Source organism: Mobula hypostoma, chromosome 6 (assembly GCF_963921235.1).
Source record: "Mobula hypostoma chromosome 6, sMobHyp1.1, whole genome shotgun sequence".
NCBI lineage: Eukaryota > Metazoa > Chordata > Chondrichthyes > Myliobatiformes > Myliobatidae > Mobula > Mobula hypostoma.
In genome coordinates, this window is record NC_086102.1 from 184,486,141 (window position 1) to 184,510,714 (window position 24,574).

The 24,574-nt window shown below is 41.7% G+C and overlaps 1 protein-coding gene across 1 annotated transcript in view; it reads left to right on the top strand.

Moving 5' to 3' along the window:
• Positions 1-24,574, top strand: part of LOC134348671 (glycerol-3-phosphate dehydrogenase [NAD(+)], cytoplasmic-like) — a 42,455-nt gene that overhangs the window by 11,621 nt on the left and 6,260 nt on the right. The window contains exons 3-5 of the mRNA XM_063052429.1: positions 1,129-1,269; positions 5,163-5,301; positions 8,055-8,167. Coding sequence (XP_062908499.1) covers positions 1,129-1,269; positions 5,163-5,301; positions 8,055-8,167 — 393 coding nt within the window. The remainder of the gene's footprint in view (positions 1-1,128; positions 1,270-5,162; positions 5,302-8,054; positions 8,168-24,574) is intronic.

Consider the following 24,574-nt stretch of genomic DNA (forward strand, 5'->3'; position numbering starts at 1 on the left):
GAGATCCAAGGGGACATTGCTTTGTGGATCCAGAAGTGGCTTGCCCACAGAAGGCAAAGAGTGGTTGTAGACAGGTCATATTCTGCATGGAAGTCGGACACCAGTGGTATGCCTCAGGGATCTGTTCTGGGACCCTTACTCTTTGTGAATTTTATAAATGCCTTGGATGAGGAAGTGGAAGGATGGGTTAGTAAGTTTGCTGGTGACACAAAGGTTGGAGGTGTTGTGGATAGTGTGGAGGGCTGTCAGAGGTTACAGCGAGACATTGATAGGATGCAAAACTGGGCTGAGAAGTGGCAGATGGAGTTCAACCCAGATAAGTGTGAAGTAGTTCATTTTGGTTGGTCAAATATGATGGCAGAATATAGTATTAATGGTAAGACTCTTGGCGGTGTGGAGGATCAGAGGGATTTTGGGGTCTGAGTCCATAGGACTCTCAAAGCAGCTCTGCAGGTTGACTCTATGGTTAAGAAGGCATACGGTGTATTGGCGTTCATCAATCGCAGAATTGAATTTAGGAGCCGAGAGGTAATATTGCAACTATATAGGACCCTGGTCAGATGCCACTTGGAGTACTGTGCTCAGTTCTAGTTGCCTCACTACAGGAAGAATGTGGAAACCATAGAAAGGGTGCAGAGGAGATTTACAAGGATGTTGCCTGGATTGGGAAGCATGCCTTATGAAGACAGGTTGAGTGAACTCGGCCTTTTCTCCTTGGAGTGATGGAGGATGAGAGGTGACCTGATAGAGGTGTATAAGATGATGAGAGGCATTGATCATGTGGATAGTCGGAGGCTTTTTCCCGGGGCTGAAATGGCTAGCACAAGAGGGCACAGGTTTAAGGTGCTGGGGAGTAGGTACAGAGGAGATGTCGGGGGTAAGTCTTTTATGCAGAGAGTGGTGAGTGAGTGGAATGGGCTGCTGGCAACGGTGGTGGAGGTGGATACGATAGGGTCTTTGAAGAGACTTTTGGATAGGTACATGGAGCTTAGAAAACTAGAGGGCCATGGGTAACCCTAGGAATTTCTAAAGTAGGGACATGTTTGGCACAACTTTGTGGGCCAAAGGGTCTGTATTGTGCTGTAGGTTTTCTATGTTTCTATGCTAAAATTATTTCCTGTTTTACAGGTGGCTGTGCCAAATATTGTGGAAGCTTCAGATGGAGCAGATATATTTGTCTTTGTTTTACCCCATCAGTTTATTGGAAAGGTTTGTGATGGTATAAAGAATAATATGAAGCCTGGTGCGATTGGAATCTCACTGATAAAGGTAAAGGAGTCCTGTAAAGTGTATGCCTGAACAATGATTATTTTCTAACGATTGTTTACTTATTTTCCCTTCCATTGTCTTGTTCAACCGTAATTTAGTGCAGCTTATTTCTCCACTTCCTGACAAAGCTTCTGATAGTTTGATGTCATCTTTTTGATTTTAAGATTTAATCCAGTTTCTTTCTGCTTTAATCATTGAGGTTGATACAGTGATCGTAAGAGGAATAGGGCTTTAGGTAGCTACTGCGTAGAGGGGTGGGGAGTATTCTTTTCCTGAGTCAGATGTTTGCAGTTTAATTTTTCATTCCATTGTTGAGTAGGGCCTTTGAGCCATGCCTCCCCAGCAACCCCTGACAAACCCAATTAACCCTAACCTAATCATGGCACATTGAGCAATTAACCTACCCCCATATGTCTTTGTACTGTGGGAGAAAACCGAAGGACCTGGAGAAAACTTGAGTGTTCCACAGATAGGACGTATATACTCCTTACGGAATGGCACTGGAATTGAACTCTGAACTCTGGAACACCCCAAACTCTAATAGTGTCGTGCTAACTGCTACGCTATCACAGCACCACGACTAGTATATCAGGGCTAGCGTGCTGGTAAGGTACTGAGGAAATGCATTCTTCAAATTCAGTCCTGTTTACCTTCCAAGATCTGCATAAAAGAATTGATGGCAATATGTAAAGTTTAGAGAAATAATCCCAAGTGCCCTGGTTTGACCCTTGTCACTGTGACAGGTTTGCCTGAAAACTGATGTCTAAAAGAAGTGATATAAAGTTATTGTGCAGTACTATTTGGGGAAAATAGCAACACTTTTTTGCCCATTCTATTCTGTCCAAGCAGAAAGTGTGGGGAGCAAATGCAGAAATCAGAGGTGCAAAGGGACTTGGGAGTCCTAATGCAGGATTCCCTAAGGCACGGGTTTCCAACCTGATGTCCATGGATGCCTTGCTTAATGGTATAGGTCCATGGCATAAAAAGATTGGGAACCCCTGCCCTTAAGGTTAACTGGCAGGTTGAGTTGGTAGTAATGAAGGCAAATGCAATGTTGGCATTCATTTCGACAGGACTAGAATATACAGGCAAGGATGTAATGTTGAGGCTTTATAAGGCATTGATCAGAATACACTTCAAGTATTGTGAGCGATTTTGGATCCTTATCCAAGAAAGGATATGCTGGCATTAAGGAGAAGCCAGAAGAGGTTTTCGAGAGCCATCCTGAAAATGAGAGTGACGGATGAGAAGTGTTTGATGGCTTTGGGCCTGTACTTGCTGGAGTTTAGAAGAATGAGGGAGAGATCTCACTGAAACCTACTGAATATTGAAAGCCCTAGGCAAAGTGGATGTGAAGAGGATGTTTTCTATACTGGGGGAGTCTAAGACCAGATGGCACAGCCACAGAAAAGAGGAATATCTCTTGCAAATGGAGATGAGAAGCAATTTCTTTAGCTGGGCGTGGTGAAACTTGTGGTTTTCCTTGCCACAGAGAGCTATGGAGGCCAAGTCATTGGCTCTATTTAAAGCAGAAGTTGATAGGTTCTTGATTAGTAAGGGCATCAAAGGTTACAGGGAGAAGGCAGGTGGGTAGGGTTGAGAGGGAAAGCAAGTCAGCTATGATGGAACGGTGGAGAGCTTCAGCGAGCCAGCTGGCCTAATTCTGTTCCTATGGTATTATTTCCCCCCTGATTCTAGGGGTTGGAGGACAGTGTTTAGGGAGAAACTGATAATCAGAAGCATGAAAGACATCAAACAACAGGAATTCTGCAGATGCTGGAAATTCAAGCAACATACATCAAAGTTGCTGGTGAACGCAGCAGGCCAAGCAGCATCTATAGGAAGAGGCACAGTCGATGTTTCAGGCCGAGACCCTTCGTCAGGACTTCGATATAGATGCTGCTTGGCCTGCTGCGTTCACCAGCAACTTTGATGTATGTTGCATGAAAGACATCAGATGGCATTGGGATAGGTGGTGTTGAATGCCTGAATATTATGGATCTTAATGGCCCTTGCCTTCATGTGGAAAGACTGCTGATTTGAAATCAATGCCTTGTAGAGGCATTAAGATGTGAGATCATAAGGTTAGAGGTGAATGTGTTTGGGAGTTGGGGCCTGGGGTGAAGGGGTTTGGGAAGACATTGTAGGGGTGGAGTAAGGTGGTACTATGGTTGGCGAGAGTTGTGATAGACAAAGGAACGTATGTACGCATTGGGATTTAACTTGGAGTAACAGCTGAAAATCATTATTAAAGTATGGGAGTACTAAGTATGACCAATGATGGGTGGTGCTAGGAAAATTTAATCCAATTTCTGCATTTAAATCATATCAGTCACACAAGGTATAATCTTGACAATAAGAACCTGTTAGCAATATAATTCAACAGAAATATTCACCAACATGTTCCGCTCAGAAACAAAACAGTTTATTGAAAGCAAAGCATTCAATTTTCTCAGCTATTATCTGTCAATTACAAATGACTATTGGTGTGATTTTGTATTTTGTAATGTAAAAGCTATACAGTACTTCAATAGCAATTCATCAGCAGAAATTTATTTTTGCATTTTTGAGATGGTTAAGGCAGTGTGAACCGCTGTCTTTAATTACATTTTGTTGTTTTAAAGGAGAGTTACATAAAGCATTATATTAGTACTTTGAAAAGGTGTAAGATTATTTAAATCATATTCTTAATATAATAGTCTACTTGCAATTCCACCATTGTTTCTGATAATGTGTTATTGTTGGCATACAGTCTTCCTGTGTATCTCTGAAGGAATGGCTTCCTTTTTCCTGCTGAATCAATTGTTTCCAAAAGTTATTTGTAAGTGTAGAAAATTCAACTACCAAAAGCTCCACAGGCTCTGGTGAACTGTGACTTATTGAACAGTGGGTGCCATGTTGTTGGCAATGATTTCCATTATTGGATAATCCTTATTTATCACTCTCCCTCTAAACTGCATGGAAAAATGTTTCGGGTGAATGTTGGTAGCTCGGATTGAGGCGTTTGATGTTGCAGTGTTCACAAAGCTTGGCAATTAGCTTGCAGACATTTCATCACCAATCAAGGTGACATCTTTGGTGCACAGTTGTTGGTGTTTCTCTCTGGGAGTGCATGTTGTCATGTTGTTCACATTCGTAGTCAAGAAGTTCCCCTTCTTTGGGGTTCGTAGGTGGCGTCTAATTTGAGTTTACAGAGTTATCAGAAGAGAACCACGCTTCAACAGTTTCTCGTGCCTGCTTCATGTTTGCCTGTGCCAGAATCTCCGTGGTGTCCCAGTTATGGCGGTGTCTTTTCAGTCTTCGTGTACCGAGATCAACAACAGTGGATCATGTCTCTGTGCCGCCATTTTGTGTTTCCATTGAGAGTTTACATCCTGTCTCTGAAGGTGATGAAGTGTCTACAAGCTAATTGCCAAGTTCGGCAAACACCACATCAAATGCATGGAATACACCTCTGAAGAAATGCTTAGAGTTTCTGATGAAACAACTTAATCTTCTCAAGCACTTCCTTCAACAGTATCTTTCATATCAAGTAATCAGAACTGTCCCTCTATCCTTTCTTTTAAAAAAACATATTTCAGTCTTTAGAATTAAAAATTCACCATCTAGGAGTTGGACTTGGAGATATTTCTACACTCAGAGCTTGGAATCTTTTCCAATTCCCTCAGAGAATGAGGATGTACCATCATGTAGAAATGTCAAAGTGTATGATAGATTTGGATTCCATGGGGATTGAGGAATGTGGGGTATAGAGTGAGAAATTGGAATTAAGAATTAAAAATTAAACTGGAAAGTCTAATAATGTTACAATACATAAGCTTTTGACCATTTTGATAGAAAAATCAAGTTGGCTTAACTGTACAAAACTTCATTAAATGTATTTAATTCAACAGGGTATTGATGAAGATTTGAATGGTCTGAAGTTGATATCCCACATAATTCATGAGAAACTTGGTATTGAAATATCTGTATTGATGGGGGCCAACATTGCTAATGAAGTGGCTGATGAAAAATTTTGTGAGACGACAATTGGTAGGAAATATGACATCATTGTTCTTGCGTTCCAATTCTGACCCTATAAACTTTTTTTTGTTTAAATTAGTCACATTGCATTGTAAAGTCTTAAATGAATTCTAACTAATCCGTTGAAATCAAGATGACAATTGTATCAGAATATTCTGCTTTGATATATCAGCGAGGCTGGTTACAGTTGCAATCAGCATGGTTTCCTCAGGAAAATCTTGACTGACAAATCTGTTTGAATTCTTTAGAGAAATACTGTAACAAGCGGGATAGGTAAAGGAAAATTGGTTGATGTTGTAAACATGATGTTGTAAACATGATGTTGTAAACATGATGTTGTAAACATGATGTTGTAAACATGATGTTGTAAACATGATGTTGTAAACATGATGTTGTAAAAGAGAAGAAATATAACATAGCAAAGACGAGTGGGAAGCCAGAGGACTGGGAATCTTTTAAAGAGCAACAGAAGGTAACTAAAAAGGCAATGCGTGGAGAAAAAATGAGGTATGAAGGTAAACTAGCCAAGAATATAAAGGAGGATAGTAAAAGCTTCTTTAGGTATGTGAAAAGGAAAAAAAATAGTTAAGACCAAAATTGGGCCCTTGAAGACAGAAGCGGGTGAATTTATTATGGGGAGCAAGGAAATGGCAGACGAGTTGAACAGGTACTTTGGATCTGTCTTCACTAGGGAAGACACAAACAATCTCCCAGATGTAATAGTGGCCAAAGGACCTAGGGTAATGGATGAATTGAAGGAAATTTATATTGGGCAGGAAATGGTGTTGGATAGACTGTTGGGTCTGAAGGCTGATAAGTCCCCGGGACCTGATGGTCTGCATCCCAGGGTACTTAAGGAGGTGGCTTTAGAAATTGTGGATGCATTGGTAATCATTTTCCAATGTTCTATAGAGTCAGGATCAGTTCCTGTGGATCGGAAGGTGGCTAATATTGTCGCTCTCTTCAAAAAGGGAGGAAGGGAGAAAACAGGGAATTATAGACCGGTTAGCCTGACGTCAGTGGTGGGAGAGATGCTGGAGCCAATTATAAAAGATGAAATTACGACACATCTGGATAGTAGTAATAGGATTGGTCCGAGTCAGCATGGATTTACGAGGGGGAAATCGTGCTTTTGAGGATGTAACTATGAAAATGGACAAGGGAGAACCAGTGGATGTAGTGTACCTGGACTTTCAGAGAGCCTTTGATAAAGTCCCACATAGGAGATTAGTGGGCAAAATTAGGGCACATGGTATTGGGGGCAGAGTACTGACATGGATTGAAAATTGGCTGGCTGACAGAAAACAAAGAGTAGCGATTTAACAGGTCCCTTTCGGAATGGCAGGCAGTGACCAGTGGGGTACCCCAGGGTTCAGTGCTGGGACCGCAGCTGTTTACAATATGTATTAATGATTTAGATGAGGGAATTAAAAGTAACATTAGCAAATTTGCCGATGACACAAAGCTGGGTGGCAGTGTGAAATGTGAGGAGGATGTTATGAGAATGCAGTGTGACTTGGACTGGCTGGGTGAGTGGGCAGATGCATGGCAGATGCAGTTTAATGTGGATAAATGTGAGGTTATCCACTTTGGTGGTAAGAATGGGAAGGCAGATTATTATTTAAATTGAGTCAAGTTAGGAAAAGGGGAAGTACAATGAGATTTAGGTGTTCTTGTGTATCAGTCACTGAAAGCAAGCATGCAAGTACAGCAGGCAGTGAAGAAAGCTAATGGCATGCTGGCCTTCATAACAAGGGGAATGGAGTATAAGAGCAAAGAGGTCCTTCTGCAGCTGTACAGGGCCCTGATGAGACCACACCTGGAGTATTGTGTGCAGTTTTGGTCTCCAAATTTGAGGAAGGACATTCTTGCTATCAAGGGAGTGTAGCGTAGGTTCACAAGGTTAATTCCCGGGATGGCGGGACTGTCATATGTCGAAAGATTGTAGCGACTGGGCTTGTATACTCTGGAATTTAGAAGGCTGAGAGGGGATCTTATTGAAACATGTAAGATTATTAAGGGATTGGACACGCTGGAGACAGGAAGCATGTTCCCGCTGATGGGTGAGTCCAGAACCAGAGGCCACAGTTTAAGAATTAGGGGTAGGCCATTTAGAACGGAGTTGAGGAAAAACTTTTTCACCCAGAGAGTGGTGGATATACGGAATTCTCTGCCCCAGAAGGCTGTGGAGGCCAAGTCTCTGGATGCTTTCAAGAAAGAGATGGATAGAGTTTTTAAAAATAGCGGAATCAAAAGTTATGGGGATAAGGCAGGACCTGGATACTGATAGTGGATGATCAGCCATGATCACAGTGAACGGTGGTGCTGGCTCGAAGGGCTGAATGGCCTACTCCTGCACCTATTGTCTACTGTAAACATGGATTTTCAGAAGGCCTTTGAGAAGTTACCACACATGAGGCTGCTTAACAAGCTATGAGCCCAGGGTATTACAGGAGAGATTCTGGCATGGATAAAGCAGTGGCTGATTGGCAGAAGGCAAAGAATGGGAATAAAGGGAGCCTTTACTGACTGGCTGCTGGTGACTAGTGGTATCCCACATTACATTTGCCGTATTCATGTCTGTAAACTTTCATTGTTGTCTTTTTCTAAATGTTTTGTGATTAGGTAACTAGTATATTGTTACAACATCCTGAATGTTACATAATTCTGTCACATCCTGATATGTTGAAAAGTTTAAAAAGCTTTCTCAAGTGGTTGTTGAGTGGTATCTGATGCTTGTATATATTTGTCTGTTTCTTCAGGATGCAGAAATAAAACTCATGGGAAGATCTTTAAGGAGCTGATGCAGACTCCGAATTTCAGAATTTCTGTGGTGGAAGAATGTGACACTGTGGAAATATGTGGTGCACTAAAGGTAGCTGATCCATTATTTTTAATCAGCACTTGGGGAAAAATCAAGAAAGCTGGAAACCTGAGATAAAAACCAGCAGATGCCGGGGATCTGCATCACATCAGGCCACATTCATAGAGAGAGGGGGAGAGAGGGAAGGGGGTGGGCAGAGAGAGAGAGAGAAAAGAAAAAAAAGACAAGGTTGATGTTCCAGGTATTAGGTCTCTTGTCAGACCTGGGGAACATTTTCAGTTTATAGTGTAATCAATAATTCATTGCCAAAGAACAGGAATTCTCTTTAGAGAGTTTTAATCGACTTGGTTCACTGTCGAGATCTTTGATGCAAGGATACTTAGAAACTCAAATCATATACATTTGCATGATCCTGCACTGTTCATATATAGAAATACAGGAAACGGGTGGCATGGTAGGGTAGTAGTTAGCACAACGCTTTACTGTGCCAGTGACCTGGGTTCATTTTCATTCCATTTTCAAAATCTTTAATTATTATTGAAGATCAACGAGAAAAAACATTAAGGTAATCAAGTCAACATGTCAATATGTACAATGAGGAATTAAATTACCAAATAACTGATTAACAAAGCTAAACAATACATCAATAATAAGAAGGAAAAATAAAGTGTTAAGAATATTTTTTTTAAGGAAAAAAGAACCCCTACTAACTAAAACAAAAAAAAACCCCACTAACAAAAAAAAAACCCCACTGGGAGCACAACCCCGGAGCTATACGCCATACAAGCTTCCATAAAAGAAAAACATCAATCCAACAACTCAAATCCATTTAAACAAGAATCAGAAGGAAACCATCTTAATTAACTCAAATCAGATGATAGTAGCGGGCAAAAGAACCCCACCTTTTCTCAAAGTCAAATCGAGGTCAAAAGTTCGACTTCTGATTTTCTCCAAACTAAGACATAACGTCACCTGAGAGAACCATTGTATCAAAGTGGGAGCAGAGACATCTTTCCATTTTAATAAAATAGCCCTTCTAGCCAATAATGTAACAAATGCAATTACATGTTGGTCTGGTATAGAAATACCATGAATATATTGAGGGTTTATACTGAACAAAGCTGTCAATTTATTTCGTTGTAAATTAATTTTTAAAACTTTAGAAATCGTAGAGAAAATAGATTTCCAAAACTGTTTCAGTATAGAACACAACCAAAACATATGTGTCAATGTAGCTGTCTCAGTTTTACATCTATCACACTGACTATCAACATTAGTAAACATTTTAGACAGTCTCTCTTTTGTCAAATAGTAACTATTTACAATTTTAAATTGAATTAAAGTGTGACTGGCACAAATTGAAGAAGAGTTAACTAACTTCAAAATTTGCAACCAACCCTCTGTTATCAAGGTCATGTTACGCTCTCTTTCCCAATTTTGCTTAATCTTAAGTGAAGGGTAGTTGTACTGTTGTAACAGTAAATTATAAATTTTCCCAATAAAACCTTTCACTAAAGGGCTCATTTTTAAAATAACGTCTAACAGGTCAGAATCCTGTATATATGGAACATTACTTAAATATTCTTGTAAGAAACGTCTGACCTGAAGATATTGCGAAAAATGTGGGTACAAGAGAGAGTATTTAGTTACTAATTTCTCAAAAGACATCAATCGGCCTTCTTGGAACAGATCCATGAAGGAATAGACTCCTTTATTGCTCCAAAGAAGAAAGGTAGCATCACTTAATGAAGGTTTAAATAAATAATTTCGATAAATTAAACTAAGAAGGTTAAATTTTTTGAGATTTAAAAAAAATGACAGAACTGGTACCAAATTCGTAATGACTGCTTAATCATAGGATATAAATTTAGATTAGAAATTTTGGCCAGTTGTACAGGTAAAGAAGCTTCTAATAATGAAGTTAAGTAAAACTGTTTCACAGCTTTCAATTCCAAATCAGCCGAAGGTGGCTGTTCACTTTGATCAGGCCAATATAACTAAGAACACATATAACGTACATTAACAGCCCAATAGTACATTCTTAAATTGGGCAGGGCAAGACCTCCATCCTTTTTTAATTTTTATAAATGATATTTTCCAATTCTTGGTCTTTTATTATTCCAAACAAAAGATGAAATAATAGAATCAACCTGATCAGAAAACTTCTTAGTTAAAAAAATGGGAATGTTTTGAAATACATATAAAAATTTTGGTAAAATCATCATTTTAACTGCATGAATTCGGCCGGCTAATGAAAGTGTAAGTGGATTCCATCTACAAAATAATTGCTTCATAAAATCCACTAAAGGAACCAAATTAGCTCTATAAAGGTCTCTGTGATTTTTAGTGATAATAATACCTAAATATCTAAGAGAGTCCATAACTTTAAAAGGAATGTCATCATATATAGAAGCAGAATCATTTAGAGGAAATAATTCACTTTTATGAAGGTTTGGTTCAATTCCCACCATTGCCTGTAAGGATTTTGTACGTTCTCCCCATGGCTGTGTGTGTTTCCTCTGGGTGATCCGATTTCCTCCCACAGTCCAAAGATGTACCAGTTTGTAGGTTGATTTGTTATAGTAAATTGTCCTGTGATAAGGCTAGGGTTAAATCAGGTGCTTGCTGGGCAGCAAGGCTCAAAAGGACCTATTCTACGCTGTATTTCAATAAATAAATAAAAATTACAAATATTATGACAAGACATATGTTTTGAAATCTAAAATGTATCCTAATTGAATTATAAAAAATATAAATCATAATATTTGTTAGACTTGGAACTAATTTCTGATTAACGCAACACACATCAAAGTTGCTGGTGAACGCAGCAGGCCAGGCAGCATCTCTAGGAAGAGGTACAGTTGACGTTTCAGGCCGAGACCCTTTGTCAGGACTAACTGAAGGAAGAGCTAGTAAGAGATTTGAAAGTGGGAGGGGGAGGGGGAGATCCAAAATGATAGGAGAAGACAGGAGGGGGAGGGATGGAGCCAAGAGCTGGACAGGTGATTGGCAAAGGGGATATGAGAGGATCATGGGACAGGAGGCCGAGGGAGAAGGAAAAGGGGGAGGGGGGAAAACCCAGAGGATGGGCAAGGGGTATAGTGAGAGGGACAGAGGGAGAAAAAGGAGAGAGAGAGAAAGAATGTGTGTATATAAATAAATAACGGATGGGGTATAAGGGGGAGGTGGGGCATTAGCGGAAGTTAGAGAAGTCAATGTTCATGCCATCAGGTTGGAGGCTACCCAGTGTTGCTTGAATTTCCAGCATCTGCAGAATTCCTCGTGTTTACTAATTTCTGATTATCTGTTTTCAAAGATGTCCTATCTTCCCGCTGCCATAACAGAGAAAGAGTTCCTCTTGTCCTTCTCAACCACCCCCTCAGTCTCCATATCGAACACATCCTACTACCAAGCACATCTTTACCTCCCCTCACTCTCCACTTTCTGCAGTAGTTGCTTCTTTCATGATTCCCCTGTTCATCTGTCCCTCCCCGCTAATCTCCCTCCCAGCACTTATCCCTGCAAGTGGCCAAAGTGCTACACCTGCCCACTCACCACCTCCCTCACCTCCACTCAGGGCCCCAAACAGTTCCTCCAGGTGTGGCAACATTTCACCTGCAAATTTGCTGTGGTCATTTATTGCATGCAGTGCTCCTGCTGTAGCCTCCTCCTAGATTGGTGAGACCTGTCATAAATTGGGGAACCACTTCGTTCAGCTGCTCCGCTCCATCCACCAAACGTGGAACTTCCTGGTGGCCCAACATCTTTAATTTGCATTCCCATTCCTGTTCCAACCTGATGGTCCTTGGTCGCCTGTTGCGCCACAATGAGGCCACCCTCAGAGTGGAGAAGCAACACTTTATATTCTGTCTGGATAGCCTCCAACCTGGTGGCATGAATATTGATTTCTCCCGGTAAAAAAATTTCTTCCCTCCTCTTCCCTCTTCCCTCCTCTTCCCTCTTCCCTCCTCTTCCCTCTTCCCTCCTCTTCCCTCTTCTATTCCCCCTACTCTGGCTGATAGCACATCAGCTTAGTTCTGCTTGATCGAACTAATCTCACCAGTTTGTGTTCATTGGTGGTGTCAATCAGCAGAACACTAATTTCCTGAAAAGCTAATGGTTAGCACATATTATTTAAAGTTAACCCGATTATTTGTTGAGAGTTGAGATTGCAGGAAACTTGACTTTGGAAGGAATGAGAAATGGTGCAACATGGGAGTATGGCTCAAGGTTATAGCACAGAAATAGACCTTTGGCCATCTAGTCCATGCTGAACTATTCTGCCTAGTTCCATTTACCTTTACCTGAACCGTAGCCCTCCATTCCCCTCCAATCCATGTATCTATCCGCGGTTGCCTTAAGTTTTGAAATCAAACCTGCATCTGCCACTTCTGCTGGCAACTTGTTCCACACTGGCACCACCCTGAGTCAGGAAGTTCCCCTTCTTAGGGGTTCGTAGGTGGCATCAATTTTGATATGTTTGTTTACGGAGTTATCAGAAGAGAGCCACGCTTCAAAAGTTTCTCACGCCTGCTTCATGTTTGCCTGCGCCAGTGTTCCAGTTAAAATGGTGTCCTTCTCGGCCGTCACGTACCGAGATCAGTGGCAGTGGATCATGTCGTACCGCCAGTTTGTGTTCCCGTAAACGAGTTGAGAGACTATGTCCTTTCTCCACAGGAAACACTGTACACCACGTTGCTTTTGTCAGCGGTCTTTACTGGTACCTTGGTTCTTGAGATAAGCTTCCTTAACGTTGCCGTTGGCTTGTGAGTGATTGTGATGCCATGAGGTTCGAGCAGTGGAGCTGTCATTCCTAATGGTCTTGATGTAGGGCAAGGTCGCGCGTTAAGTAAGGTCTGTGTGACTTTCTCTCCTTAGTAAGCATCTCCTGATGAAATTCCATGGGTAACCATTGTTCTGGAGCACTTTGAATAAGTGCTTCCCTTCCCTGGCTCGAACCGAGCTACCAATATATACATCACCATCATAGACTTGAAAGCCATCAACATAATTCAGGTGTTTGCCCTCCAGCAAATTCTAGCGTTGTTGAGGTGGTGTTGTTAGGGAGTGCCAGTTTTGATAAATCATGACCTTTGTGCTCATGTGCTCTTTGCTCCTTTACTGCTCTTGCTTTCTGTCACGTGTCTGTTTGGTGCAGACAGCAGCAGGGTTTTCAGGGACCAAGAGAATGCTAATTAGTGCATCCACTAGTTTGTGCAAATTTCTTAAATTTTGGCACTAGTACTTCAACTGGCACAGAACACACATGAAATGCTGGAGGACCTCAGCAGGTCAGGCAGCATCTATGGAAAGAGATGAACATCCAAGACCTCGAAACGTGGATAGTTCCTTTGCCTCCGTAGGTGCTGCCTGGCTTGCCGAGTTCCTCCAGCATTTTGTGTGTGTCACTCAAGGTTTCCAGCAGCTGCAGAAATCTCTTGTGTCTGCAATTGTCACGCAGAAACAAACCATAGAACCAAATTTTTGGAGACTTTGACAGATCGAACTCAGCCCCTCGCTTTGGTGGTTTGAGAGTAGGACTGCTTCTTTGTAGTTACCATCTGGACCATGCTGCTTAACCTAAGAATGCAGTGGACCTGTGAAATCAGCTTCACTGCCAGGCTTTTAAAAAAAAAAAGCAGGGACTGTGGTCCATAGTCTCTGGCAAGAGGCTGGTTCTGACCATTCTGGAATGACTCTCCCAGTCACACTCGGGCCTTCCCTGAGCACTGGGCCTTCAACCTGTGTGTAAACAGCCATCTCCAGCCGTCTAGACTCTGTCTTGCCACTGGATCCAGATGGGAATTGGGAAGAGAGTGTGAGGCTGACACTGCGCAACTCTCCCTCGCTTAAATCCAAATCACGCGCTAGTCTCGACACCATCATTATGGTGTCAAGGTCCTCTTCGACGTCAACGATGGACGAACAACCAAACACAAAAACAAAGACATAATAATAATAAATAAGCAATAAATATCAAGAACATGAAATGAATAGTCTTTGAAAGTGAGTCCATAGGTTGTGGAACCGTTTCAGTGATGAGGTGAGTGAATTTATCCACTTTGGTTCAAGAGCCTGACTGTTGCTGAACTTGTGGTACGAGTCCTGAGGCTCCTGTACCCACCTTCCTGATGGCAGCAGCGAGAAGAAGGTACACCATCTTTGAAGAAGTTTGAGATGAACTAATTTAATTAAGTATAAAAACAAGGAAAATGGGTGGGAAGGAAAGAATAGTAAGAAAGGAGAGATAGAAACAGGAATAAGCTTCAAAGTAAATTTATTATCAAAGTACACAGTATACAACCCTGAGATTCATTTTCTTGTGGATGGACTCAATAAATCCATAGAATAATAACCATAACAGAATCAATGAAAGACCACACCAACTTTGGTATTCAACCAGTGTACAAAAGACAACAAACTGCAAGTACAAACAGAAAGAAATAATGATATTAAATAAACAAGCAATAAATATCATGAACGTACACCCCACCCTGCCTTATCACAGGTATTTTTATGGATAGCACACAGTTACTCCGCAAGTTGTTTGGTGTGATATGTTCAGCCTGAAAAGATAGTGGAGATAGAAGTTGTCAGCAGATTTATAAAGTATCTGAACAAACGTTTGAAGAGCCATGATTTGCAGAGCTATAAACTGGGGACTGGAATTAATGAGTGCATCTATGCCTGCGTGGCAGTTGGCAGGAATCTACTTCCTTAGAAATGGGAGTCGCTGTTGGTAAAAATGACAAAGAACCATTGTAATCCAGAAGGAACACAGTCATAGTCATAGTCATACTTTATTGATCCTGAGGGAAATTGGTTTTCATTACAGTTGCACCATAAATAATTAAATAGTAATAAAACCATAAATAATTAAATAGTAATATAAATTATGCCAGGAAATAAGTCCAGGACCAGCCTATTGGCTCATAACGATCCCTTATGAATGTTGGTGGGGAGGCAAAGACAATTCTGCATCTAGGCTTTTGTTACCATGTACGATAAATCCTTTTGGTTATTTAATATCTTCTGCCTTTTACTCTCTTACAAACCTATTGTACTTTTCTCTTCTCTCACACTAATTCCCCAGCTGCCCTCAACCTTCCCTACAACTGGGTTTTCCAATCTGGAGTACACAGACCCCTGGGTCCATGGTAGGGGTCCATGGCATAAAAAAGATTGGGAACCTGTGCCCTACGTCATAAAATGTGCCACGCGACAGTTAGAGTAGGAATGCGATGAGGTGGAGGATAAATGCGTGGCTGAGGGATTGGAGCAGGGGGCAGGGATTCAAGTTTTTGGATCATTGGGACCTCTTTTGGCGCAGGCGTGACCTGTACAAAAAGGACGGGTTACACTTGAATCCTAGGGGGACCAATATCCTGGCAGGGAGATTAGCGGGAGCTACTGAGGTGACTTTAAACTAGAATGGTTGAGGGGTGGGAATCAAATTAAAGAGGCTAGGCGTGAGGAGGTTAGTTCACAACAGAGGGATGGGAACCAGTGCAGAGAGACAGAGGGGTGTAAAGTGAGCGTAGAAGCAAAAAGTACAAAGGAGAAAAGTAAAAGTGGCAGGCTGACAAATCCAGGGCAAGCATTAAAAAGCACCAGATTGATTCCTGGGATGGCAGGACTTTCATATGAAGAAAGACTGGATGAACTGGGCTTGTACTCGTTGGAATTTAGAAGATTGAGGGGGGATCTGATTGAAACGTATAAGATCCTAAAGGGATTGGACAGGCTAGATGCAGGAAGATTGTTCCCGATGTTGGGGAAGTCCAGAACGAGGGGTCACAGTTTGAGGATAGAGGGGAAGCCTATTAGGACCGAGATTAGGAAAAGCTTCTTCACACAGAGAGTGGTGAATCTGTGGAATTCTCTGCCACAGGAAACTGTTGAGGCCAGTTCATTGGCTATGTTTAAGAGGGAGTTAGATATGGCCCTTGTGGTTACAGGGGTCAGGGGGTATGGAGGGAAGGCTGGGGCAGGGTTCTGAGTTGGATGATCAGCCATGATCATAATAAATGGCGGTGCAGGCTCGAAGGGCCGAATGGCCTACTCCTGCACCTATTTTCTATGTTTCTATGTTTCTAAAATCTGTTTAAATCTTCACCCACCCATTGTACAATATAAAACCATGAGATGTAGGAGTAGAAATATGTCATTTAGCCCATCGAGTCTGCTCTGCCATTTCACCATGGCTAATCCATTTTCCCTCTCGGCCCCAATTCCCTGACCAATCAAGAATCCATCAACCCTTGCCTTAAATATACCCAATGGCTTGGCCTCCACAGCTGCCTGTGGCAACGAATCCTCAGATTCGCCACTCTGGCTAAAAAAAATTCCTCCTCATATCTGTTCATTGGACGTCCCTCTATTCTGAGGCAATGTCCTCTAGCCTTGGACTCCCCCACCATAGGAAACATGGCCAGGGGTTCTTTCTCTACTATTTGAACTTCTGAATGTTTCTAACATTGAGTTTCTAATTGTTCTTTGCACTAATGTTTTGGTCTGTGGTCCTTTTCTTCACTGTCTTGTATTATTTGTGTTCTATGCACTATTTATGTGTCTATGATGTTCCTGCAAGAGAGTTTTACGTTGCACCGTTACTTCACCATACTTGTGCACATGACATAAACTTATTTATTTAAGATTTTTATATTGTGTTAGAATAATGAAAGATGTAATGAGTTCATTCTTTTCACAAGTTAGCTGCCACACCATCAGGTTTGGGAGCAGTTATCACCCTACAACCAGGCTCCTGAACTGGCATGTGATAACCTGCAGACACTTGCAAAGGCTCTTTACAACTCATGTTCTGAGTGGTATTTTTAATTTGCACAACTTGTCTTTTGCACATTGGTGATTTGTCAACCTTTGTTTATGTATAGTTTTTTCGTAAAATTCTATTGTGTTTCTTTTTCCTGTATATAAAAAAAACAGCTGCAGAAAAGGTAGACGTCATGGAGGGATGGTCTACGAAGTCTCTGTGGGTGGAGGTTAGGAACAGGAAGGGGTCAATAACTTTGCTGGGTGTGTTTTTTTTTAATAGGTCGCCCAATAGTAACAGGAATATCGAGGAACAGATAGGGAAACAGATCCTGGAAAGGTATAATAGTAACAGAGTTGGCATAATGCAAGATTTTAATTTCCCAAATATTGATTGGCATCTCACTAGAGCAAGGAGTTTAGATGGGGTGGAGTTTGTTAGGTGTGTTCAGGAATGTTTCTTGACACAATATGTAGATAAGCCTACAAGAGGAGAGACTGTACTTGATTTGGTATTGGGAAATAAAGCTGGTCAGGTGTCAGATCTCACAGTGGGAGAGCATTTTGGAGATGGTGATCATAATTCTATCTCCTTTACAATAACATTGGAGAGAGATAGGAACAGAAAAGTTAGAAAAGTGTTTAATTGGAGTAAGGGGAATTATGAGGTTATCAGGCAGGAAATTGAAAGCTTAAATTAGGAACAGATGTTCTCAGGGAAAAGTATGGAAGAAATGTGGCAAATGTTCAGGGGATATTGTGTGGGGTTCCAATGAGACAGGGAAGTTATGCTAGGGTACAGGAACCATGGTTTACAAAGGCTGTAATAAATCTAGTCAAGAAGAAAAGAAAAGCCTTCAAGAGGTTCAGAGAGTTGGGTAATGTTAGGGATCTAGAAGATTATAAGGCTAATAGGAAGGAGCTTGAGAAGGAAATTAGGAGAGTCAGAAGGGGCCATGAGAAGGCCTTGGCAGGCAGGATTAAGAAAAACCCCAAGGCGTTCTACAAATACGTGAAGAACAAGAGGATAAGATGTGAAAGAATAGGACCTATCAAGTGTGACAGTGGGAAAGTGTGTATGGAACCGGAGGAAATAGCAGAGGTACTTAATGAATACTTCAGTATTCACTATGGAAAAGGATCTTGGTGATTGTAGTGCTGACTTGCAGTGGACTGAAAAGCTTGAGCATGTAGATATTAAGAAAGAGGATGTGCTGGAGGGTTGTGGATGTTGTTCCTTTATTCAAGAAAGGGAGTAGAGATAGCCCAGGAAATTATAGACTAGTGAGTCTCACTTCAGTGGTTGGTAAGTTGATGGAGAAAATCCTGAGAGGCAGGATTTATGAACATTTGGAGAGGTATAATATGATTAGGAATAGTCTGCATGTCTTTGTCAAGGGCAGGTCGTGTCTTACGAGCCTGATTGAATTTTTTGAGGATGTGAGTAAACACATTGATGAAGGTAGAGCTGCAGATGTAGTGGATATGGATTTCAGCAAGGTATTTGATAAGGTACCCCATGCAAGGCTTATTGAGAAAGTAAGGAGGCATGGGATCCAAGGGGACATTGCTTTGTGGATCCAGAACTGGCTTGCCCACAGAAGGGAAAGAGTTGTTGTAGATGGATCATATTCTGCATGGAGATCAGTGACCTGTGGTATGCCTCAGGGATCTGTTCTGGGACCCTTACTCTTTGTGATTTTTATAAATTACCTGTATGAGGATGTGGAGGGATGGGTTAGTAAGTTTGCTGATGACACAAATGTTGGAGGTGTTGTCGATAGTGTGGGGGGGGCTGTCAGAGGTTACAGCGGGGCATTGATAGGATGCAAAACTGGGCTGAGAAGTGGCAGATGGAGTTCAACCCAGATAGTGTGAAGTGGTTCATTTTGGTAGGTCAAATATGATGGCAGAATATAGTATTAATGGTAAGACTCTTGGCATTGTGGAGGATCAGAGGGATCTTGGGGTCCAAGTCCATAGGATGCTCAAAGCAGCTCTGCAGGTTGACTCTATGGTTAAGAAGGCATACGGTGTATTGGCCTTCATCAATCGTGGAATTGTATTTAGGAGCCGAGAGGTAATGCTGCAGCTATATAGGACCCTGGTCAGACCCCACTTGGAGTATTGTGCTCAGTTCTGGTCGCCTCACTACAGGAAGGATGTGGAAACCATAGAAAGGGTGCAGAGGAGATTTACAAGGATGTTGCCTGGATTGGGGAGCATGCCTTATGAAAACAGGTTGAGTGAACTCGGTCTTTTCTCATTGGAGAGACGGAGGATGACAGATGACCTGATAAAGGTGTATAAGATGATGAGAGGCATTGATCGTGTTGATAGTCAGAGGCTTTTTCCTAGGGCTGAAATGGTTGCCACAAGAGGACATAGGTTTAAGGTGCTGGGGAGTAGGTACAGATGTGATGTTAGGGGTAAGTTTTTTACTCAGAGAATGGTGAATGCGTGGAATGGGCTGCCGGCAAAGTTGGTGGAGGTGAATACGATAGGGTCTTTTAAGAGACTGTTGGATAGGTACATGGAGCTTAGAAATTACTAGACTTCCCCATAACCCTCTATTTTTCTAAGGTAGGGATATGTTCGGCACAACTTTGTGGGCCGAAGGGCCCTTATTGTTCTGTAGGTTTTCTATGTTTCTAAATGCCCACAAAAAAACTAATCTCAGGGTTGTATATGGTAATATATACGTACGTTGATATTTATTTTTAACTTTGACTGTTGAAAGTCAGGTGGGTAGATTTTGTATTGGGGTGAAAGAATGAATCACTTCAGAATATTAGTTTTATTTAAATAGATAAATAATAGGTGAGAGTAAGAGTTCGGCACGGACTCGAAGGGCCGAGATGGCCTGTTTCCGTGCTGTAATTGTTGTATGGTTGTACATGTAGTTCTCAGCATGGGTAGAAAGGCTAAAATTATTAGACTGAGGCCTAGAAATTTCTCCATGGAATGATTTTTTTCTTTTGTTTCTTTAAAGTTTAGATCAGTGCTGTGGGTCATCCAAACACTATTTGTTATGATGACATAAAAGGCAAGAATTCAGTTGCCAGGACCACACATGAATAATTTTGTTCAAGGTTCAAAGGTTCAATTTCATGTCAGAGAAATTTATACAATATACATCCTGAAATGCTTTTTCTTCACAAACATCCACGAAAGCAGAGAAGTGCCCCAAAGAATGAATGACAGTTATACGTGAGAACCCCAAAGTCCTCCCCAGCTCCCCTCCACGTGTAAGCGACGGTGAGCGACAATCCCCCTCCCCCGCCGGCAAAACAAAACGTGCACCCGCTACCGAGCACAAGCGTGAGCTAAGCAATAGCAAAGACACTGACCTTGCAGTTACCCCAAAGACTATCACAATTCATCTGGCATTAGGCAACCCACAGGTTCTCTCTCTCCCTGGCAAGGGAGAGGGAGGTGTCCCCCATTTTCACAGCGAGCGGAAGACATAACAACAACCCACTGGTTTATGATGTTAAAAAGTCTGTTTCATTGCTTCTTTACAAGCTCTGTGCCCGAAGATCACAAAGATCTCGGGTCTTCGGGGCCCACAGCAAAAGATTTTCCGGCCTCCCCGACGACACACGAACCTCCTGCCGTAACACCGACCCTCGATCCGCCCGTCTCAAGAGCCCTGAGATCTTAGACTTCCAAACACGAGGCCAACTCTCAGGCCAATGCCTTGGCATGCAGAATGTCAGCCGGTCCTGAAACCCCGAGAACGGGTCCCATTCCTGCAAAGAACCAAAGTCCGTGTGCAATTCCAGGTCAGGATCTTCAGAAACAATCCTGAAAGGGAAAAATAAAGATATTAAAGATGAAATAGAGCTGTTTCCGAAGATGCAAGCAAAGGAGGCGCTGTTTAGCGCCATCTTAACTCCACCTCCGTTTTGTGTATTCTTCTCTACTTGTTCTTTCTATTCCTTTTTCACTTGTTTTCGTTAGTTGATTTTCTATTGATGATGTTAAGAGTAAACTATGCTCCATTTGAAGTTCAACTCTCTGTTTGTAAAGCTCCTCATTAGCAGTAGTGGTATATTGTTTATCAATATTTTTAATCTTGTTAATCAACACAATTATTTCATTCTTAGTGCGTTTTTTCAATCCAGCCGAGTAGGAAATGATCTGACCATGGATATAGGCTTTAAAAGTGTCCCATATAACCCCACTGGGAATTTCGTCTGTAGTATTAGTTAAAAAAAAAAGTCAATCTGATCCTTAATAAATTTTACAAAATCTGAGTCTTGAAGTAAATTGGAATTAAAATGCCATTGTCTAGTATTAGAAGGTATATCCCATAACTTGATGGAGAGATTCAATGGTGCGTGATCAGAGATGGCAGTGATGTCATAGTTACACTCAATTCCTTTTTGAAAGTTATCCATTTCAGAATGGCTTTCCACAGGGAATACAACAAAATGGCAGCAATGTGTATTGATTCTTTTTACAAGTCTTTGAAAGTTCAAAGTTTATTATTAAAGTACACGTAGGGCATACTCAGTTAATCCAAGAACCATAAAGACTGCACCCAACAGACAAACAACTAATGTGCAAAAGATAACAAACTGCAAATACAAAAGAAAAAAGAAATAATAATAGGTAAATAAGCAAAAAATATCAAGACCTTGAGATGAAGAGTCCTTGAAAGTGAGTCCATAGGTTCAAAAGCCTAACCGTTGAGGGGTAATAACTGTTCCTGAACCTGGTAGTGTGAGTCATGAGGGTCCTGTACCTTCCTCCTCAGACATTGCAGCTGAGATTTTTTTTTGCAGAAAACACTTAAAGGTATATACAAGCAGCATGCTTACAGCTAATGAGTGAATTGTGCATTGTGGCAGGAGATTGAGAGGATTTAGCTAGGAAGCCAGAGATCATGGACATGCTGGTGGAAAAACAATGCCTGCAGGAGCTATGTTCTTTCTGCCTTGGGGCTGGGAAACATAAGTTGCTGCTGGTAAGAAGTTGCCAAAGAGGTCATGTGTAGCAAGGATGTAAACACTGCACTTCTGATGACATCATTTAACAACGTTAAATGATAAGATGCTAAAGTACTATTGAGTGAAAATCCCCTCAAAGTTACAAACTAAATTAAACTAGAAATATAAACAAAATTGTTTTCTTTGTGTAAGTTCTGAGTTATGTGAACAGATGTCCAGTCCTGTTTATTTGTTTATTTCCATGTAACCTGTATCATTCTCCCTTCTCTGAAATAAGAGTGAAGCCCAGCACCGTCATAATCCAAATCAGGCTTTAAATCACCAGCATATCTCGTAAAATTTGGTAACTTAGCAGCGGCAATATAATGCAATACATGATAGATACAGAAACAAATAAATCAGCAAATCAGTTACAGTGAGTATATCTGTATATCAGATAAATTAATAGTGCAAAACAGAAATAATAAAACAAGGTGAGGTAGTGTTCAAGGGTTCAATGTCTATTTAGGAATCGGATGGCAGAGGGGAGGAAGCTATTCCTGAATCACTGTGTGTGTGCCTTCAGGCTTCTGTACCTCCTACCTGATGGTAACAGTGAGAAGAAGGCATGTCCTGGGTGATGAGGGTCCTTAATAATGGGCGTTGCCTTTCTGAGGCACAGCTCCTCAGAATTTTACAACTTGGACCCAAGATGGAGCTGACTAATTTTACAACTTTCTGTAGCTTTATTCGATCCTGTGCAGTAGCCCCTCCATACCAGACAGTGATGATGCAGCCCGTCAAAATGCTCTCCATGGTACATCTGTAGAGGTTTTTGATGTTTTGTGTGACAAACCAAATCTTCACAAACTCCTAATGAAATATAGCTGCTGTCTTGCCTTATTTCCAGCTGCATCGATATGTTGGGACCAGGTTAGACCCTCAGAGATGGTGACATCCAGCAACTTGAAATTGCTCACCCACTCTAATTCTGATCCATCTATGAGGATTTGTTTGTGTTCCCTCGTTCTACCCTTTCTGAAGTCCACAGTCAGCTCTTTGGTCTTACAGGTATTGAATCCAGTTGCAGAGGGAGGTATAGAGGCCCAGGTTCTGTAGCTTATCAATCAGGACCATAGGAATGATGGTGTTAAACGCTGAGCTATAGTCAATGAACAGCATCCTGACACGGGTGTTTGTATTGTCTAGGTGACCTATTGCCATGTGAAAATTGCGTCTGCCGTTGACCTATTGTGGCGATAGACAAATTACAGTGGGTCTATGTCCTTGCTGAGGTAGGAGTTCATTCTAGCCATGACCAGCCTCTCAAAGCAATTCATCACCATAGATATGAGTTATACTGGGTGATTGTCATTCAGGCAGCTCACACAACTCTTATTATTGTTCTTTTTGAGGCAGGTGGGAGCTTCCATCTGTAGCAGTGAGAGGTTGAACGTGTCCTTGCATCCACCCGCCAGATGGTTAGCATTAATTTTCAGAGCCTTACCAGGTATTCCATAAGAGCCTGCCACCTTGTGCGGGTTCAACTTCCTGAAAGATAGTCTGACGTCAACCTTTGAGACTGAAATCACAGGGTCACCGGCTACAGCAGTGATCTTCACAGCTGTAGTATATTCTCCTTTTGAAAGCAAACATAAAAGGCATTGAGCTTGTCTGGTAGTGAAGCATCACTGCCATTCATGCTATTGGGTTTTGCTTTGTAGGAAGTAATGTCTTGCAAACCCTGCCAGAGTTGACATGCATCTGATGTCACCTCCAAGCTCACTCGGAATTACTTCTTCACTCTTGAAATAGACTTCCACAAGTCATACCTGGTTTTCTCATAAAGACCTGGGTCTCCTAATTTAAATGCCATGGATCTAGCCCTCAGCAGACGATGAACCTCTTGGTTCATCCATGGCTTTTGGTTTGGGAATGTACAGCAAGTTTTTGTAGGCACACACTCAGTAACACAGGCCTTAATGAAGTCAGTAACACTGTGGCATACTCATCCAGATTCGAAGATGAATCCCTGAATACAGTCCAGTCCACCGATTCAAAACAGCCCTTTAAATGCTGCTGTGCTTCCCTTGTCCATACCTTCTTGGTTCTCACTACTGGTGCTGCAGTCTTCAATCTCTGCTATACACAGGGAGGAGAAATACAGCCAGGTGATCAGACTTTCCGAAGTGAGGGCATGGAATAGCACAGTAGGTATTCTTGATGGTGGTGTAACAGTGGTCCAGTGTGTTGGTTCCTCTGGTATTACAAGTGATTTGTTGATGATAATTATTTAGTGACTTTTTCAAGCTGGCCTGGTTTTAAAATCTCCCGAACTGATGGTGAGAGCATCAGGATGTGCTGGTCAATTCATGTTAATCACATCGCTTAGACCATCTAGAGCCTGTTTTATATTTTCAACCTCTCACTGCTACGGGCGCTAGTTCCCACTTGCTTCAAAGAGGCAACAATTATGCCAGTGCCTATGAAGAATTATGTGAGCTGCCTTAATGGCTATCACCCAGTAGCACTCACATCTACAGTGATGAAATGCTTTGAGAGGTTGGTCAAGACCAGACTGAACTCCTGCCTCAGCAAGGACCCGGACCCATTGCAATTTGCCTATTGCCACAATAGGTCAATGGCAGATGCAATCTCAATGGCTCTTCACGTGGCCTTAGACCACCTGGACAATACAAACACCTATGTCAGGATGCTGTTCATTGACTACAGCTCCTTATTTAACACCATT